Raw genomic sequence first — 18,433 nt, 5'->3', positions numbered from 1 at the left:
TACATATTGATTTTTTTAATACATGTGAAACATTTTTCAGATACATGTTCAATGATTTTTAAAAAAAATACATGCTGAAACTTTTTCCAAATAAATGCTAAACATTTTTTTGAATATACGTTATACCTTTTTGATGTACACACGAACATTTGTTTATACACATTGAACATTTTTTAATGTATGATGAACACTTTCCAAAATTTAATGAACATTATTTTTAAACGTGTGAACATTTATTTGAATGCTTTCGGCCCATGTCGTTTTGACGTTAACCCAGCCCATCTTTGCCTAGTGTCCAGAGACTTCTTACTTCTACTGGATTTGGGTCGGCTTCTTGCCCAGCCCAACTACCCAATCCTTCTCCTCCACAGCGACGAAAACCTGCTCCCAGGGTTCGCGCCGCCGCCGCCGCCGCCGCTCACGCCCTCCTGCCGCCGCCCGTGCCGGCGGTCTCCGCCCTGCTCCCCGGACCAGCGAGCTTCCGAAAGCTCCGTCCTCTCGCGAGAAGCCCAGCCCGCACCGGCTTCCCCGCGCCACGCGACGCCATGGCGAGCTCCGGCGAGGACAGGGGCGTGGTGGTGGACATCCGCTCCGCGGCGGAGTCGGCGGGCGACGAGGGCGCGCGCGACACGCCGCTCCACGTCGTAGAGTCCCTCTGCATGCGCTGCGGCGAGAACGTGAGAGCCTCGCCTTGACCTCCCTTTCCTTCAGTTTCTGTAGTCTTCCTAGATTTCCACAGACTGAAGTTTGTGAACTGTAATTTCCTGTGGCCAGGGCACGACGAGGATACTGCTGACTCTGATCCCGCACTTCCGGGAGGTGAGCTAGAGCTACTACTCTTCTCTCCGTATCTGTGGAGAAAGCTGCCTGTTTTGATTCGGGATAGGTGTTGAAATTTGCCTCTGTGAATCTGCAGGTTGTTCTGATGGCTTTCGAGTGCCCGCATTGCAGCGAAAGGTAACGCAGCGTCTGCGTCACGGCGCATGTGTTGCATTGTTGGATTTTTTATAGTAGTGTAAATAAAGTCTAACTCTGGTGTGCCGATGTGCTAGGAACAACGAGGTTCAGTTTGCGGGGCAGCTCCAGCCCAAGGGATGCTGCTACACTTTGAAAGTCCCCAAGGGGCAGCCTGAGGTATTTTCTTTCTTCTCTTTTTTGTTTGTTGACTGAGATACTTTAGGGTGTAGATTTCATAAAGAAATTAGTATCTTACAAACTGTATGTATCCAAGGTGGATAAAAGAGAGAACAAAGGAAAATGAACTTAAACAAACAGATTAAGCAACCAGTCAAATAGAGGTTGAACTAAACTACCAAACATGCCCTCACTCAAATGGCGAAGCTGTAGGTTACTTTGAAAGTGAACTTTCCAGCAAGCAAATGAGGGCGGCTGTCCTTGAAAGATGAACTCGCTCCTTTCCTTCCAAATTTTCCAGGAGGCGCATGGTACGAAAAAAAGGCCAACAAAGTGCTCCGAAGCAGAACTGAGGCATGGGGCAATTGGCCTGTGAAGGTCCCTATGAATGCGTAGATATCCCACGCAAAATCATAACCAGAAAAACGATCACGAGTTTCCAGGACGTTAGTAGGATATACTATAAATCACACTTGCGACCCTGAATCAGGCTGCCACTGTCAATGGAGCATCATACCCTTTGTGTTCAGGTGGAGTAACCACCTTCACTTTTACTCCCTCCGTCCCATAATATAAGAACGTTTTTGACACTAGTGTAGTGTCAAAAACGTTCTTATATTATGGGACAGAGGGAGTATTAAACAATTAGATTTCCAAGTACTTCTCAGGGCTAGGTCTCTTTCAAACAAAAATCTGTAGAACCTGTCCACAAAAAAATATTAGAACTCCCCAAGCAAATGTTCTAGTATCATTCTGATCTAGCGCGTGAATAACAGTCACGTAGCTGGATAGCAAGTGGAAGCTCTCCTCATATGCTTGAATCGAAAGGGGCAAAGCAAAGAGAGAATGTAAGTGTGCAGTAGGCTAAGAATTCTTGAACTGTGGCATCTTGATTGAGGACGAAAAGAAATAGGCTGTTAAACTTTTCAGCCAGTATCTCTCGGTTGGACTAATAATCTTTCCGAAGCAAGATAGAAGCTCCATCACTTGGAGTAGTGAGTAATACTATGGTAGATATCTCAAACGCCAAGAACATTCCTCCACCAAGATAAACCTGAGCATGATGGGCACCAGGTCCATAGAGCAACCAGATCAACTTTACCCACGGCACATTCTCAATTTCTCATTGCAGAAAAATTGTGAAGTTTTTTTAAGAGCATCACTTCATTTTGGTAGATGTCCAGCACTTATATCTCACATACTTGTCTATTCCAACCACAAAACATGATCTTGTTTGATAGATTGTAAGATCAGTTTTCTGGTGACTCTAAATAATTGAAATGTTGCATTGTTTTAATGTTACAACTTGCACCTGAAAGGCTGTTTGCTGTTGTATTTCATATGTTCTTCGCTGCAACGTGTCCCACTTCACCAGTTAATTGCCACCACATTTGCACCTGAATGGCTGTTTTACTTGTGATGTGTTATTATTTGCTCTGATCTCTATCACTGAACCACTTTCTTCCATACCTCACCGCACTAACATTTGTGAGCCTCAGTTCACATTTAAATCCACATGCATTTGGCTTCCTATCCATATTCATGTCACTGACAAGCTGTTTTGGCACAGATACTGAACCGTCAAGTTGTGAAATCTGATTCAGCAACTATTAAGGTAATGCTGATCCATGCACTTGTTAATTCATTTGTGCTATACACATATTCTCTATGTTTTATGTACTTTTACACTTTGACCTATATGCAGATTCCAGAACTAGACTTTGAGATCCCTCCAGAAGCTCAACGTGGAACACTTTCAACAGTACGCTTCATTGTTTTCTGTATATAATTCTGGGGAGATGGTTCCTTCTAAATTATATTTTCCTTTATTGTTAGTTACTTAGTTTTTTTGTCGCGTATTAGGTGGAAGGGAGCATTATGCGAGCTGTTAGTGAGTTGCAAGCACTTCAGGATGAAAGAAAGGTGAAGCTTGTGGCTTGTCTACTGAGTTTTTCAATTACAATTGAGCCACCCAGTGATACACTAATTTCTTTTGGTACCTGCAGAAAGTGGATCCTCAAAAGGCTGAAGCTATTGAACAGTTCTTAGTAAAATTGAGATCTCTTGGATCAGGGGAAGCTGCTTTTACCTTTATTCTTGATGATGCTTCTGGTAACAGCTTCATCGAGAACCCGTAAGTTTTTTGTAGCCTTCAGAGTTCATATTATTTGAGATGAGAATACTTGGAATCTTGAAATTGCTTTGTCATGAAAGAATAGGTCTAACTTCTAAGCATATCTGTACTTCAAACTACATTTGTTTCTTCTTTCTCATCAAATAATAGAAACGGTCGTAAAAGTAAAGATAAATACTAAAACAGAAAATTGTGAATGATATCCAAGGAAATATGGGTAAGGCATGTGTGTTTAAAACTGTAAATTTGGATTATTATATATTAATTATGAAATTCAACTAATCTGTAAATAAATTATGGGATGTAGAAATTATTTATCATTAAATAATTCCTTGATTTTCTTTCCCATGTAGGCGCCACATCAACTAAACAAAACATGTGCCACACATGTCAGCCAAAAAATCTGCGTAGTCAACTGAGGGGTGTGGAGTAAATTCCTTTCTTATTTGAGGGTTGCAATTCAAATGGTCTTTAGAGTTCAGGGTAGAGAAATGTACTTTGGCAAGAGCACAGAGTTTCAATCTTCATTCAGCAATCTGCACAACCTGTAGTAGTTTGAGTGACGGCTTATGGTGCACATAGCTGATAGCTCCACACACACATTAAGTACTTGCAATTGGACATATATTGATCTATCTGCGTATATCAACAGGAATGCACCTTCATCAGATCCTTTGTTGTCTTTGAGATTCTATGAGAGGACATATGAACAACAAGCAGCACTCGGTTTTCTTGCTGAACCAACCAAAGAATCTGGAGACTCTTCTCAGGATGCTTCAACAGTGGAAGGAAACTCTGGTGGGCCGCAAAGGATTCCACATGGTTCAGTTGGAGCTGTTGCAGGTCGCCGTGCTATAGCTCAGGGAAACTCTGATGAAATTACTGCAGCACTGTGTAGATATTCAGCACCAGAAGAGGTACATCTGTTCAGTCGCCTAATAATCATATCAACAATTAAGATCTCTTATGGCTTACAAAATTTACTTGGGCAGGTTGATACTTTACCATCAACATGTGCGGCCTGTGCTACTGAGTGTGTCACACGATTCTTTTCTACAAGTATCCTTTGCACCTTAAATTCAATCTTGGAAATAGACTAGTGTTTTGGTTCTGGTAGCTTTGTTTATGTGATCAATCCTACTATATGGAGGTGCAATGCTGCAAGTAATCAGTATTTACTAGTGTCTGATCCTTAACCTTTGGTAGAAATCCCATATTTTCGAGAGGTGATTGTTATGGCTACATCATGTGATGCATGTGGCTATCGCAACTCAGAGGTCAGTTCCCGTGTCATATTTGATTATTTTTTTCCATATAAAAAAGAACTGGATTTACCAGTGTTGTACTTGGTCACACTTCTGAACTAAAAAATGCCACTGTCTCGTTAACCAGTTGAAGCCTGGTGGTGAAATCCCAGCTAAAGGAAAGAAAACAACTCTGATTGTGCGAAATGTAAAAGATCTTAGTCGTGATGTCATAAAGGTTAGAAATTTACTCTTTCCCATTCTCTCATTCTCCATGCAAATCTTTTAGTTTCCATATATGTGCATTAGATTAATGATTGTACATATGGAACGGGGAACATTAGTGTTACTTCTTTGTGTCTTACCCCTTGTAATTTTCTTCTTCAATTGAGCTGGTAGTTATTTAGTTATGACTCGGCTGTTTTGGACTACCTAACCTGGAGCTTTTAGCGAGTGAATACAGTTTAACTTTGTGATACTTGTGTAATTAAGGAACATGATATGTGTTGGGTTGAATCTTACTACAGTTTCTTCATACCAAAATGGATGAATAGGCTCCACTATCCATTATTTAGCAAAACCAAAAAGGATGTTCAGACTTGTTGCAATATCTCATATGTAACTTAGTTGATTCAGACCTCTTAACTTTTTCAGTCAGATTCAGCAGCAGTTAGTGTACCTGAACTTGAGTTGGAGCTGTCAAGCGGAACACTGGGTGGCATTGTGACAACAGTTGAAGGTTTAATTGTGAAAATATGCGAGGGTATGTTCGCCACTTATATACTCATGCCTCCTCTGTTTATGGGACCAAAATTGACTGCAAGAGCCATGCTAATTCTAGTCAAAGGTGTGTCTTCCAGTATTTTTTTTTCGTAGCTTGTATGAGATGGAAGTATCTAGTAGGTAAGTTGCATAGTTGATGTTCCTCTCATAGCTAGACGTAGGCCCATCTCTTTTGCCAACAGCTTAACAGTATATGACTAGGCAGGAATTTATTCGAAATATTGTGGCACATGTATGTTTGTTACTCTCTGCACTTTCAGGTATGCATATACGTTAGATTTAGAGGAAGATTTAAAAAAATTGAAGTTTGTGGAAGCTTTTGTGTTCCAACAGAGTTTGTGCAACTTATGTCGATGTGAAGTACACCAGAATACGATGTGATCGTTAGAATTGTTATGGGTACAAATTTCCTCCTGAAACTCAAATATATGCATCTTTTTGGGCTTGCAGCACTGGAGCGAGTTCATGGATTCCAGTTGGGTGACAGCACATATGAATGGAAGAAGAAGAAATGGGATGGTTTCACAGAGAGATTAGCAAAGGTTGGTATTTTTCCTTTTGATATGTTGAACATTGTCGCTGTAGCAAGGTTCTATTTCACCTAATCTTCAGAATATTATAAAGCACACATCAGTTCTTGAGCAAAGTTATACTCCCTCTGTCCCATAATATAAAAGCGTTTTTTACATACTAATGTAAAAAACGCTCTTATATTATGGGACGGAAGGAGTACTTGTTAAAGTCTAAGCTGTCTGGCAGCGTTCTTTTCTTGGTAAACATGGAGCAAATCGTTTTTTTGAATTACTGTCCAGAATTGAATGTAATTATTACTAACATGTGGAAAATAACCTGCTATTTTGGGTGTCCCTTTTCAGCATAGGTGTCGAAGGATGCCATGAGTTAATCTGTTAATGATTTCCTTCAATCTGTTACATACATATTTTAATGTGTATCTGTATATTTCAGCTTCTAAATCTAGAAGAGCCATGGACTTTAATTCTTGATGATGCATTGGCGGCTTCGTTTATTGCTCCAGCGACAGATTCGCTAGAAGATGACAAACAGCTAACAAGTAAGATGACAAACAGCTAACAAGAAATGATACTGCTCGTTGCAAACTTTTTTGTTTTGTCATTGTTTTGAATTGCTGAAAATATGTATTGATATTCCAGTACCTGCTTGTCTGTGAATTGAATTGCAGTTGAGGAGTACGAGAGGAGCTGGGAGCAAAACGAGGAGCTGGGCTTGAATGACATGGACACGTCCTCTGCGGACATGGCTTACAACACGACGAGCACGTCATAATAGATATTGGTTTAGTCTTCTTGTTGTGCACAATGTTGTAACCTGTAATTTGAAATATGGTACTTCGTGGTGTATTCAATTTTTGTTTTACGAATGAACCTAATCAATACTCCCTCCGTTCCAAATTACTCGTCGTGGTTTTAGTTCAAATTTTGAACTAAAACCACGACGAGTAATTTGGAACGGAGGGAGTAGAAGGTATGGAGATGGTTTCAACTATATACTTTATTTGTTCACCTTGCCAAAGACGTTGGTTCAATCGTGCAACACTTGTGTTCTTGATGGCTGCAGGTCAACTTTTTTTTTTCAGTATAAAGAATGCTGCAATGAAAATATGTACCGAGTAGAAGTAGCTGAATGGAGAAACGGTCTGATACTACGGCAGTAGCCGAAATCGACATGAGATGGTGATTTGGCAGGCAGTAGATTCCAGTGACCTGATTTTCAACAATTTTTTCTTCCAAGGCAGCAATTTTCTCTGTAGTTCAGATTTTGTTTCTCAAGTCCACATGAGATCATTAATTCCTTTTGCCTCTACTTGCTGTTTAAACTTTATTTCTGCCGATGAAGTGGTAAGAGGATATCTCATTACTGTTGATAGAATTGAACCCACTACTTTTATAGTCTAGCTTAGAAACTTCATGAACCACTGATTGGAGCTGATCATTATAGCAGATCAATTAGAGTAAATCGGGTTACTCTAATGATGATTTACTCTACGATGAGTCGAGAGATAGTATTTTTGCTCTGCCGTAAGGTTATCCCAGGTCACTTCAGGGCTCGTGGTCATGGTGGAGGTGGTGCAGTGAGGAGGAGCGGGAGCGACGGTGGTGCGGTGCGGATTGTGTCAGGCATGGACAATTATAAAATAGCGGGGACCAGCTAGGGCAAGCAGGCATCAGAGTGGGTTTCTCCAACACGCCTGTTTTTAATGCCGCGGGCGCGGATGAGAGAGGATGCGGGCGCGGGAGAGGTTTTGGATGGATCCGGGGTGTCCGTTGCGTATGTGGCAAGGTTTGAGGGCTTGTGTTGGAGATGCCGTAATGAATTGAATCAAGGAACACACCCCTTCTCGCTGTTTAAACTTTATTTGCGGAGACAAAACTGAAAAATATGCTGAACATAATGGTAAAAAGAAAATGTATAGTAAATCACTATTAGTATTTAGAAATCGGCGGTCATTTGATAGTGCCATCTTTGAAATTTCATGAGCCACGGATTGTAGTGGATCATCAAACCAACTCAATCAGAGTAGATCATCATCATCAATGTACTCATATAGTAATATAAGTTTTCTTTCTTTAATACATGGGATGAATGAATGAATGTCGTTAATACATGGAGCTCCAACAAACTGAAGTACAATCATCTTTCAAAAAATTGAGTTTTTTATCTCCTTCCCGGCCTTCGTCCGCTGGCCGGCGAGGCACCAAGCGCCGGGAACTCGTCGGTGGAGAGGCTGAAAGGCACTCCGCCGCCGGGGCTCTGTGACTGTGTCTGTCCCGCCCTAACAGCAGCAGCAGCCTGGTACAGAGGCGCCGCCGGTTGCTGCTGCTGCTGCTGAGGTGTGGCATGCTTGGCCGGCTCGCCCTGGCCCTGCTCCCAGGCTGATCTGTTCGGAGGCGCGCTCGCCGCTGTCATCGCCGGCCGGACCACAGCAGCCGCGAGGCTCTGCAGCAGCGGGTCGGGCCGGAAGCCGAACGGGACCTTGGAGGCGTCCATCTTCCTGAACGTGATGGAGATCCTCTTGGCCGGCACGGCGGGGACGCAGTGCTTGGCGACGTCGGCGCCGTTGCCGGCGAGCACGAGCACGGACCCCACGGGCAGCGGGATGGAGGCCGCGGCGGAGAACTCCCCGGGGGCGACCACCCGCATGTCCCTGCCGAAGAGGATGGGCGCCTCGGCGAGGAAGGAGGCGGTGCAGAAGGGGCGGAGGAAGTCGTGGTGGTCGACGTGCGGCGGGATGCAGTCGTCGACGTCGTAGACGTTGACGATGCAGCTGTCGGGCACGCAGGAGGGCGGGAGCACGCGCCAGAGCACGAGGCGGCGCGCCATGGCGGCGAGGAGCGGCGGCAGCGGGTCGACGGACTCGTCCCGCACGATGCCCGGCGGGTTGCCGTCCCGGTCGGCGGCGTAGTTGTAGCAGCAGCCGAACTGGATCGTGGCCCGGCCCTTGCCCCGCATCCACTTGCGCGGCTCCGAGTAGGTCCGCTCTGCAGTCACACGCGCCGGAGAAGAACCGAGCTCGTCAGATCAAGATCGGGGGAGGAAGAAGGAATTGATTGATTGATTCATCGGAGAAGTGTTGGAGAAGAAGAGGGGGAAGGTTGGATAATACCTCGGAGGCGGCCGCGGCGGCCTTGGTCCTGGAGGTCGAGGACGCAGGCGACGATCCTGGCCTGCTCGTCGGGGGAGAAGACGTTGGCGTGGAGCTCGAGGCCCTGGAGGATGTTGAGCATGCGGCCGTCGACGCGCTCCATGTGGCGGAAGTCCTTCTTGCGGCGCACCCTCGCCATGCCCTCGTCGGGCAGCAGCGACGACATCGCGGCGGCTCCGGCGGCGGCGGCTGAGGCAGAGCAAGGGGATCTGATGGGCGGACGAGGCAGAGGATTTGACTGGATTGGATTGGCGGCTGAGGTAGCTCAGCTTTATACGGAAAGCTGAGGCCACTTCCAAATCGGGGTCGGGTCGGGTGTTTCATCGAACACGTGTGGCGCGCGTGGGTGGGCGCGGGCGGACGCGTATTCTCGCGTTCCCGCCTTCTTCTAGCGCGCGCGCTCGTCAGTCGATTTGCATAACCTATTCTATCTGGGCCGGCATCGGGTGGGCTGGCCTCCGCGACGGACGGCCTTTACACTGCTTTTTTTTTTAGGGAAGCCTTTACACTGCTGAGCCTGCCGAGCTCTTGTGTCTAATTAAGCAGTGCTCATTTCAAATATCAGTCCCATCTTTCCCAGGTTGTGATAAGTGGCGCGCTGAATGCGCGCCACTTGTCGCAACCTGAAAGTTTTTCCTTTTTGCAGATCTGTTTATTTAAAACATTTTATCTCTTAAACCGTGCATCCAAATAGGCAAGCGCCTGTATTTTTTTAGAATAGTAAGCATATTTTTCATTAGAGCATATTTTTCTTTCGGAGGCAAATAATAAGGGGCACGGAGGTTCTTGGACAGGTCGACGAGTGAAGAAATGGGACATACTTATGTCGCCAGCCTGTCTGCTGCTGCCATGGAGATGATAGCTTCTTCTTGGACCAGTCCCTCTTAGTAGACGGAGAAGAGAAACCGGGTCGGACTGAGGTTATTTGGTGGGGAAAGTATAACACATACCGTTTGGAAACTTACCCTGTCAGTGTTCCTCTGCCATATAATTTTGGTTCTTCATTTTCAGTGTCAATCCCCTTTTGACATTTATAATATGCGAAGAATAATGTGGGCCGACCGGTGTCATGGGAAATGCACATTGAGAGCCGATTGGTCGTTGCCGTGGGAATCATCGTCGATTCAATGCATGCTCGTCGTGAACCCACACACCGGTGCGCAGACGATGGCGATGGTAATCGAGGAGTCATGAATGCGTCAATACTCTATTTCACACATTTCTCACCACGGAAAAAAAGAGGACGAAGTTTGAACAAACATCAATGACAAGCCACTAGGGGTAGCCAGTGATAATTGATAAAGTAGTAGCAGCACTGATGGTTCATTTTGACATTAGTCTGTGATGAACAATCGACCTCGCTACGGTTGAGGAGGGCAGTAACACATACATACCTAATTTTAACCGGTCTATGTTAACCGTCTTGGAAGTCCTGCAGAGGCTTATCACTGATGCGCCCGCGCTGTCCCTCTAGTGATGATCCTCATCACTGACGCATGGTCATAGGGCAGTTAGTGATGAGTAGTCACTTGTGCTTTTGGTTTTGTAGTAGTGTTGGGGGCAAAACACAAATCTTATGTAAATTACATAACAATTCAACATGAGTATAGAAGAGAAGAGATGTTAACCCCAGGACGCGCGCGGCTCTGTAGTAGTGCCATGGGCGCCGTGGTTGGGGGTCCGTTGTCAATCCCCGGAACACAATGTTACTTAAATCACGTAACAGTTCAACACGAGTGTAGAAGAGAAGCCGCGGGTAGAAAAGAGTTACGAAGTGATGCCATGGGAATGTGAACAACAAAATATAGGAAGTAAATACAATAGAAAAATGTATGTCACGGCATAACTAACGATGTTTTTAATGTGGATATTTTTTTTCTAGTTTACGAAGTTTGATTTTTGGATAAAATAGGAAAGCAGCTGCATTTTTTTCAGAACAAAAAAATTCATCTTTTTTCTTTTTCTTTTCGAGGCAAAAAAAAAAAAGGGGCACGGACGTTAATGGACGGGCCGGCAAGCGGAGAACTGGGCCATACTTACTTGTGGAGAAGAAGAATAGGTTCTTCTTGGGCCGGTCCCTCCGAGGAGAGACCGGGCCGGACTGAGCTTGCTTGGGTGGGACAGCACCATATTATATATACAACCATCCCAACCCGCCGGCCACATCGCTATTGAAACCCTAAGCTGCTAGGTTGTTCGCCACAAAGAAAAAGGAAACGTGTCGATGGGCAGCGGGTCGAATCCAGACTCGGGAGAAGCTCTTCGTCGCTACCGTGGTCTCCTGAGGTGGGAGACCGATTTGCTGCGGAATGAGCTCAGGTCCCGGGGCCTGGAGACGATTGCTGGAAAGAAGGCTTATCTAGAGCAGCATTCTGATGGAAGAGCACCTCAACTGCACGAGCTGTTGTCCGCCCCTGAGGTCGGGAGCGCGCCTCTGGTGCGTTGGCCTTACCTTGTTCCTCATCACGAGGAGGCCGTGGATCTACTCTTGCACGAGGCACACAGACTGACCTACCGCATCCAATCTCTGAGGGAACTCGGTGTGCCAATCCCATTGGAGAAGCTCAGATTACTGCATCTCTTGTCCAAAACATGTGCGAGCCTCTCCAGAAGCATAAGGACGCGCGCATCGCCATCTTCAAGCGAGTCTTCTCAGGATGCTGCAATTTCTCCTTACAAGGAGCGACGTAAGAGCTGGGTGTCGACTTGGGGGAGTCCAGTATTAGGATGCGGCGGCTTCCACGACATAAGTAAGTTAGAGTTCGTCCATGCTCTGGTCTTGTTATCTCATCTAACTAATTTTTCTAGTCAGCTTTCCTTCCTTTTTCTTCCTTAAAATGCTTCATACGCGTGCAGAATTGTCTAGTGGCTGCAGAGAAAGAAAAATGCATTCAGTAATTTCAGCAACTAGTCCAATGAGTGAACCATATAAGACAAAGACACATGCTTCAGACATTGCTGCTAGGCATCTATCCAGCACATCAGAACAAGAATACTGCTTCAGACTTTATGATTTCAGCCATTAGAAAATACAAACATTAGTTCTTCAGTTAGTTAGCAATAATAATATCAGTTTTCAGTTAGTTAGCAATAGGAATAGCAATTTTCAGTTAGTAGAAATACAAACAGCAGCAATAAATGTTGTACATACATTAGAAAACTTGTTGTATACGCGCTGAATAAAACAACATTGCAGAGAACCGTATAAACTTCCATTCCACAAACATGAGAAGAGATAAGGTAAAGATTTATGCAAATAAAATAACCAAGAAATTGCAGAGAAACAGCAAACAATGTTGCCATCCTTCCACAGTACACGAGTCACTTGTCACTGAATTCAGCACCACTTGTCATTCCAAAATTCCAGTTTTGATAGAAAACTTTTAACTCTGGGGAAATTCATTGTAGTAGTTCCCGGGGAATTAGTGCTCATGTCAGAAATTACAGAAATCCACACCAATTCCTAGAATTTAAATGCAACATGCGTGTCAGAGTTAGGAACAGGTCAATTTATTCTCTAACCCATTTACTCTAGAGAAAAGGGTATTGCTTGATCATATATGCATCTCAGAGGACTAGCAAACCGTACCATTCAAACATGCAGACAATAAGTTATCTAGTAGGAGTAGCTGCTGGAAGGTAGTACTTAATGAAGTAAAGTCTGGACAGTGAAGTTGTGGACGGCCCATTCCACAGTGCATTTGAAAGAAAATACACCAATGATATAGATGATGGGAAAAGCTATATACCTACACAAATACACACTAGTGCACAGTTTCCTAAGTGGATGTTTGGCTTTGAAGTCGATGAGTGTGTAGCACCTGTGTGCTCCTATGTATTTCGTGCTTTTGCTTCCTTTTTCTTTCTTATTAATAAGAATTTCTCAGTCAATGCAATCATTTCACTTGCTCATTTTCTTCTTGTATAGTAAGAAATTGTACTTCCCTTTGTTTAGTAGTTTCTACATTTATATAACATTATAACACTACACACATTGATGTTGCAGCCACACTGTCTCCTATGTACTTTACCCCTTGTGTCCCTGGTATCATCCCATCCTCCGCCTTTGCCACCCAGGCCTTGCAGATCTACTCATTCGAAATCTTTGAGCTAAATGACAGCTTGAAGTGGCCACTCTGTGTCTACGGCGTGGTCGCTGCTCGAGATGCTGTGGATGGTAACCGCAACCTTCTCTTCTCTCGCTCCAGTACTAACTGCCAAGTACTCACTAAAGAGGTATGTATACAACATTTTCCCTTCCTCTTGCATGTGATCTTGTGCATAATACATACATTTATACTTGCAAACATAGAAAATTAATATGTCGGTGGATATGGCTTTGCTGGTTCTTAAGCTCAGCAGCATTGGTTGATTAGTAAAGCAGATAACAAATTCGCTCTCTGAGCAACATCTAGTCTAGTGGTAATTAGTACAAGGAAAGATTATATGAAAAAAATAGTTTGTACTTCTGATCGAAGTCAAGATGTATTCTGGATCAGTGCAAGCATCTTCAATACTGCATCTTCCAGGCAGAATACAGGCCCTTGTTGATATAGTTGCATGGTCAAAGTTGATTGCAATAGTTTAATGCGTATCTCAACAGCAGCAATATCATAGGCTTCTATGTTCTGACACACGCTCCCCTGATGTAGTTCAAGCAAGAAAATTAATTCAGTAAACAGAAATGAAAACATATTAGGAAGTAGAGGGGCTCGGTGTCAAGCAATGGTTTCATGTAACTATCTGGTCCAACCAGTACTATGCCAATGTGTCTGTTGATCTCCCATTCTACCTTCTAATAACCATGGAAGATATAATCAATTGTAGTGTGGTAAGCAGCAAGAGGAACATTCAAACAATCAATAAGACCATTAATTCCTGGGGTTGACACTGTCGAGTGTGTCACTGCATTGGGTGGTGGGCATTGTAGGTCTGTACGCTGTACGTGTACAGCATGGCAGTTACATTTGTTATTTGTGTACATAAATGAAGTGTCGATGATGGTTAAGCAATCAGATTCGATTCAGATCCAGTGGTTTTTCTTGTCTCTCTCTCTCTCTCCGTGTGTGTTTCTCATGGTAAACCATGTCACATGGCATTAGTAATGATAATGATGATTGTTGTTCGCAGGATCCTTTTCTGCACTTGACTGGCCCTTCTCGTGCTATTCTGGATGAGTACCCTGTTGACTTTGAGGTTGAACTAAGGATAAAAGATGGAAGTGAGTCTCAAGATAAAACATTGATCAGTTCTACTAACCACCACCATTTTTGTGGTGATACTGCTCTTTTCCTTGGCAGCCTGTGTTCAGCAAAGTTAAACCTCCAGACTGTTGGTAGTGCGGTCCAGGCCACAATATTATCAGTTCGTATTATCGGAGGGCTGTCTACTTTTGCATTTGGAGGGCAAATTGCTTGTTCATTGCCTACTGCACGTCGGCAAGTTGTGTTGTTTGATTCTAGTGAAGAATTTCATGAAAATCTGGAAGGTTACGTTCCTTTGGCAAGGAATGTTGTCACTGTGGAATTGAAAGGTTCACTGAGGATCATCATAAAAAGTTACACAGAATCTCGTGGTGTTGCTCACCAGGCTGAGCTTGAATTCGGTGCCCGGCATTGTCAGATAAGCAGCCAGGAAAGTGTTATTGGTGATTCTAAGCTGCAGGTTGTCATTGCTTGGTCCCTACTCGTGAGAGACAAACTTGACAACATGGCAGAGGGGTATGCCTTCACTTACCCCTCTCTCTGTGGCTAGTTCGACAACTTGGTGGGGTGATCAAACTTAGAACTCGTGCTTGTGTAATCTAACTTTGAAGTAGAGACCTATGTTGTGTTGGGTGATTGAACGTGTCATCAAACTAAGTAGACCTATGTTTTCTTTTGTTCCATTCGTACAACTGTTGCCCTGCTGGGAAGGTACCTTCATTATGTAATATATACTGTGTTTGAGTCGAACTGGCTGGGAAGGTGCCTTTTATTATGTAATACTCCCTCTGTCTGGTTGTCCATTTCTCCGACAAGTATTGTCTGGTTGTCCATTTCTCCGACAAGTATTTTCAAGTGGAGGGAGTATATAATTGTGGTCGAGTCAAATTGACGAATGTAGTTTGTTTTGGACAAAGCCGTGACCTTTGCCAAGCTAACAAATGTGGGTCGTCCCGCATGGGCAAACTGGAGCAAAACGTTTCTCATAGTAGAAAAAAGCTACTCTTATTAATAACACTGGGGTAGCATCATAGTAGAAAAAATATATACCCTTGATTAATCACACTGGGGTGGCCCTTGAGTGCAGCATCCAATTAGGTTCAGTACGACCTGACCTGACAGTGCTAGAAACAGAGTGGAAGAAAATCTGAGAAGATGGAAATACTATCCCAGCAACAGTAGAAGCTGAAAGGAGAAGAAGAAATTTGATTCTGAAGAAGAAGATGTGGAAATACTATCCCAGCAATGGAAATTAAATCTCCATTGCCCGAAAATATAATGAGAAACATACATGAAAAAAAGGAAACGGAGCAAGAAGAAACGGCGGCAACAGCACGGACGGCAACACGAGAGACAAACAGATCAAGAAAACCAGAGAACCTAAAACCCTAGAGGACTAAAGTGACAAAAAGAGAAAACCAGAAACGAAATCTCCCAGGAGCACGTGATTTTCGGGGGATTAATGACTGAAACGTTTAACTGCAAAAAGAGAAGGAAAAACAAAAGGCAGCCAAACAAGGCCCTTAAATTTCCAGGATGTCTTCTAAATATCAGAAGTGGGCTATTGATATTATTATTTTCTACTCCTTCCGACCCATAATATAAGAGCGTTTTTGACACTACATTAGTGTAAAAAACGCTCTTATATTATGGGACGGAGGGAGTATATATCTATGAAAGAAGCACAAGTATCTTGGGAAAATCAGAATATAGATTCTAATGTCGATGGTAATTTTGAGAATACTAATGTAGATAGACTTGTAGCTCAAAATTCTGAGATTTTTCTTTTGGTATTCTTTTGAGATATTTGTACTAATGCAATGATTATTAATAAAAGGTGTTTTTACCTAATTGATTTCTTATGCATGGTGCTGATTTCGGTCGGGGCCCCTGATTTCTGGGGTACGGCTCTGGGTAGGAGCAAAAGCTCTGATGGCCAAAGAGGGCGTAACTTGAGATGATTTGCCCCGCAGTCAAAGAATGGAACAGCCCGTGAGTGAGCTACTAGTGTTTGTTTAGGTACTGAATTCCCCTACCAGCAGCAGGCCAAGCGCGCATGTTGAAGGTTTTAATCTGCACGAGAAAGATGAGTCGCCAAGAGCAAGCACGTCACAAGCTTCGAGGCAAGCTGACAGTTTTTGACAGCGTCTTCGTCCCCAGCATCGAGAGCTGACAGTTTAGGCAAGCTCGAGAAGCAAGAGAGGAACATCAGAGGGGAGGGGAGAAGAGAAGACGCATTTCTAATAATCTAAACGGACCTGCATTTTTAATCCCGACAAGACTATGACCACGGATGCGGTCAGGCTCATCAACTACACAAGTTTCAAGATCAGCCACCACAATTGTTCAAGGTGTTCAGGATAACTACACTAACATTACCATGTTCAACACAAGAGGCAACTACAAGTTTCAATAGAAGAGCAGGGTACAAGATCAGCCACCACAATTGTTCAAGGTGTTCAGGATACTACACTAACATTACCATGTTCAACACAAGAGGCGACTACAAGTTTCAATAGAAGAGCAGGGTGCAAGATCATCCACCACAATTGTTCAAGGTGTTCAGGATACTACACTAATATTACCATGTTCAACACAAGAGGCATGCAAAACTTTGCCACCACACCACATTTGTTCAAGGTGTTCAGCTCCTACACCAAACAACATGTTCAACAAGGGCTACACTAACATTACCATGTTCAACACAAGAGCAAGATACAAGATAAACCACCACCACGGATTGTTCAAGATTGACCATCCTCTGTCTCTGCCGAGAAGTGGATACCAAGGGGACCCTCGTAGCCGCCCTTCCTCGCAAGGATCCCAGGAACAACCACCTTGTCAAACCTAAGAAGGTAGAGGAACCGATGGATCAACTGATCCAAACTTGCTTTCCCACGCACAGATGGAGCAAGAGTGGCAGTTACATAGGGTCCCATCTGATCAGGTTTGGCCAACAACCGTTTACTCTCTTGTTTCAGAGCAGGGAATGCATCTAACGCCTTGGAGCTCACAAAGATGGCTTCAAATCTCCTTCCCAACACAGCACGGTTCTCCTCCACTTCCTCAATCAAAGCACCAAGATCAGTCTCATCCTCACGCAGTTCTTGTTTGATTTTGGCAACCAGGCTCTCCTCCAAGAGCAGTAATAATAAACAGAATGTTGTGTAAGACAGGCTTCTCCAGTTTTTGATCAAATCAAACAACCGCCCAACAGCAATGCACCTAGCCAGAGCTCTGTCCCAGAACAGAATAGAACAGCAAGAATCTTCTTCTAAGGGACCAAACCGAGGGCATTCGCCAAGGAGTACGAAGATCGTCTCAAACACCAAACGGCCTTCTTTGGATGGCTTCGAATTATGTTTTCCATAAAGCGCAACCAAGAATTTCTCCACATCCTCCAGCACACCATCATAGAACTTGACATAGGAACTCCATGATAACTCTCTGACGCGCACTGTGCTTGAAACGATGGTGGGTCCGTATTCGCACTATATGGTAAGTGTCCTGATATTTAAACAATAGCGAATACAATACTCAGAACAAGAGAAAAGTAGCCACATTCAACACAAAACGAATGCAATTAAACAATAGGCACACTATTAAAAACAGAAACCATAGCTTGCAACAGTAACACCAGAGGATGCAAACAATCGAATCATATGAAGGATATTGCAGTCAAATCGACTATGCAACAAGATAACTTACTTCTTTCTCTGTGGCAGGGGGAGGTAAGGGGTATCTTGTGCTGTGGGCTTTGTCAAACTTTTCAGATTCACTTTCAATGGTCACAGGTGATAGCTTCTCGAAATGATTACGCACTTGCTTAAAGAGATTGCGCAGCTCAAATGGGGTGGGTCTCGTGGACAAGAAGCTATGCTCAACAAAATCTTCAGGAGCCCAAGCTGGACGTGGCTTATCTTTTGTGCGCTTGCCAGGTGGATACTTCTCATTGTAGGAGGCATAGGGGAACTTTGGTATCTCCTATACAAACTTCTCCCGTAATGCCGCGGAGCAATTAACGCCAGTGGAGGGCCCCACAGCAATAATGATCCACGCACCGAGGCATATACTCGATCCTCTGGGACTGGGACGCGTAATATAATAATTAACTGCCAATCCTGACGAACGGTACACGCCGATGCACGCGGCGCATTCAAAACTATCCACGCCGATCCTGAAGACCGTTCCGTCCGGTGCATGCAAGCGAGCGAGCGAGCGGCCAACGTGTCACGTATGTAATGCAAGTTCG

General features: G+C 44.1%; 4 protein-coding genes across 5 annotated transcripts; 2 read left to right on the top strand and 2 right to left on the bottom strand.

Annotated features, from left to right (window-relative positions):
- Positions 1-331: 331 nt before the first annotated feature.
- LOC123055384 (zinc finger protein zpr1) lies at positions 332-6,703 on the top strand. 2 transcript variants are annotated; one of them, XM_044479385.1, is made up of 16 exons: positions 334-677; positions 775-819; positions 917-957; positions 1,053-1,134; positions 2,705-2,749; positions 2,840-2,896; positions 2,998-3,057; positions 3,141-3,268; positions 3,921-4,185; positions 4,261-4,327; positions 4,475-4,545; positions 4,661-4,750; positions 5,167-5,275; positions 5,746-5,837; positions 6,262-6,367; positions 6,497-6,703. In XM_044479385.1, exons 1-16 carry the CDS (start codon positions 546-548, stop codon positions 6,598-6,600), a joined length of 1,494 nt encoding a protein of 497 aa, XP_044335320.1. In that variant the 5' UTR covers positions 334-545; the 3' UTR covers positions 6,601-6,703. The 2 variants fall into 2 exon arrangements, with proteins under 2 accessions (XP_044335319.1, XP_044335320.1); XM_044479384.1 differs by having other exon boundaries at positions 332-677; positions 2,705-2,896.
- Positions 6,704-7,864: 1,161 nt separating this feature from the next.
- Positions 7,865-9,234, bottom strand: LOC123050820 (RNA demethylase ALKBH9B). Its single transcript, XM_044473551.1, has 2 exons — positions 8,939-9,234; positions 7,865-8,813 (listed from the first exon to the last, which is right to left on the bottom strand). The coding sequence occupies exons 1-2, from the start codon at positions 9,141-9,143 to the stop codon at positions 7,990-7,992; spliced, it is 1,029 nt and encodes a 342-aa protein (XP_044329486.1). The 5' UTR covers positions 9,144-9,234; the 3' UTR covers positions 7,865-7,989.
- Positions 9,235-11,156: 1,922 nt separating this feature from the next.
- Positions 11,157-14,961, top strand: LOC123050819 (uncharacterized). Its single transcript, XM_044473550.1, has 3 exons — positions 11,157-11,727; positions 12,984-13,213; positions 14,108-14,961. The coding sequence occupies exons 1-3, from the start codon at positions 11,202-11,204 to the stop codon at positions 14,729-14,731; spliced, it is 1,380 nt and encodes a 459-aa protein (XP_044329485.1). The 5' UTR covers positions 11,157-11,201; the 3' UTR covers positions 14,732-14,961.
- Positions 14,962-17,189: 2,228 nt separating this feature from the next.
- On the bottom strand, positions 17,190-18,165 carry LOC123055383 (uncharacterized; the record flags this gene model as incomplete). The annotated part of the gene is given in 2 exon segments (XM_044479383.1): positions 17,190-17,688; positions 17,890-18,165. Coding segments are annotated over 2 exon segments (372 nt in total), but the record flags the coding sequence as incomplete, so codon positions are not given.
- Between the last annotated feature and the right edge of the window lie 268 nt (positions 18,166-18,433).

Source organism: Triticum aestivum, chromosome 2D (assembly GCF_018294505.1).
Source record: "Triticum aestivum cultivar Chinese Spring chromosome 2D, IWGSC CS RefSeq v2.1, whole genome shotgun sequence".
Taxonomy (NCBI): Eukaryota; Viridiplantae; Streptophyta; class Magnoliopsida; order Poales; family Poaceae; genus Triticum; species Triticum aestivum.
Note: the sequence above shows the minus strand (reverse complement) of the source record. Positions and strands in the feature narration are given on the sequence as shown.

Coding starts and splice junctions, on each gene's coding strand:
- LOC123055384 (XM_044479384.1), top strand. CDS start 546: ATGGCGAGCTCCGGCGAGGACAGGGGCGTGGTGGTGGACATCCGCTCC. Junction 2,897..2,997: donor AACGTGGAACACTTTCAACA/GTACGCTTCATT, acceptor GTCGCGTATTAG/GTGGAAGGGAGCATTATGCG. Junction 4,328..4,474: donor CACACGATTCTTTTCTACAA/GTATCCTTTGCA, acceptor AACCTTTGGTAG/AAATCCCATATTTTCGAGAG.
- LOC123050819 (XM_044473550.1), top strand. CDS start 11,202: ATGGGCAGCGGGTCGAATCCAGACTCGGGAGAAGCTCTTCGTCGCTAC. Junction 11,728..12,983: donor CGGCGGCTTCCACGACATAA/GTAAGTTAGAGT, acceptor TTGATGTTGCAG/CCACACTGTCTCCTATGTAC. Junction 13,214..14,107: donor GCCAAGTACTCACTAAAGAG/GTATGTATACAA, acceptor TGTTGTTCGCAG/GATCCTTTTCTGCACTTGAC.
- LOC123050820 (XM_044473551.1), bottom strand. CDS start 9,143: ATGTCGTCGCTGCTGCCCGACGAGGGCATGGCGAGGGTGCGCCGCAAG. Junction 8,814..8,938: donor CCGCCGCGGCCGCCTCCGAG/GTATTATCCAAC, acceptor GTGTGACTGCAG/AGCGGACCTACTCGGAGCCG.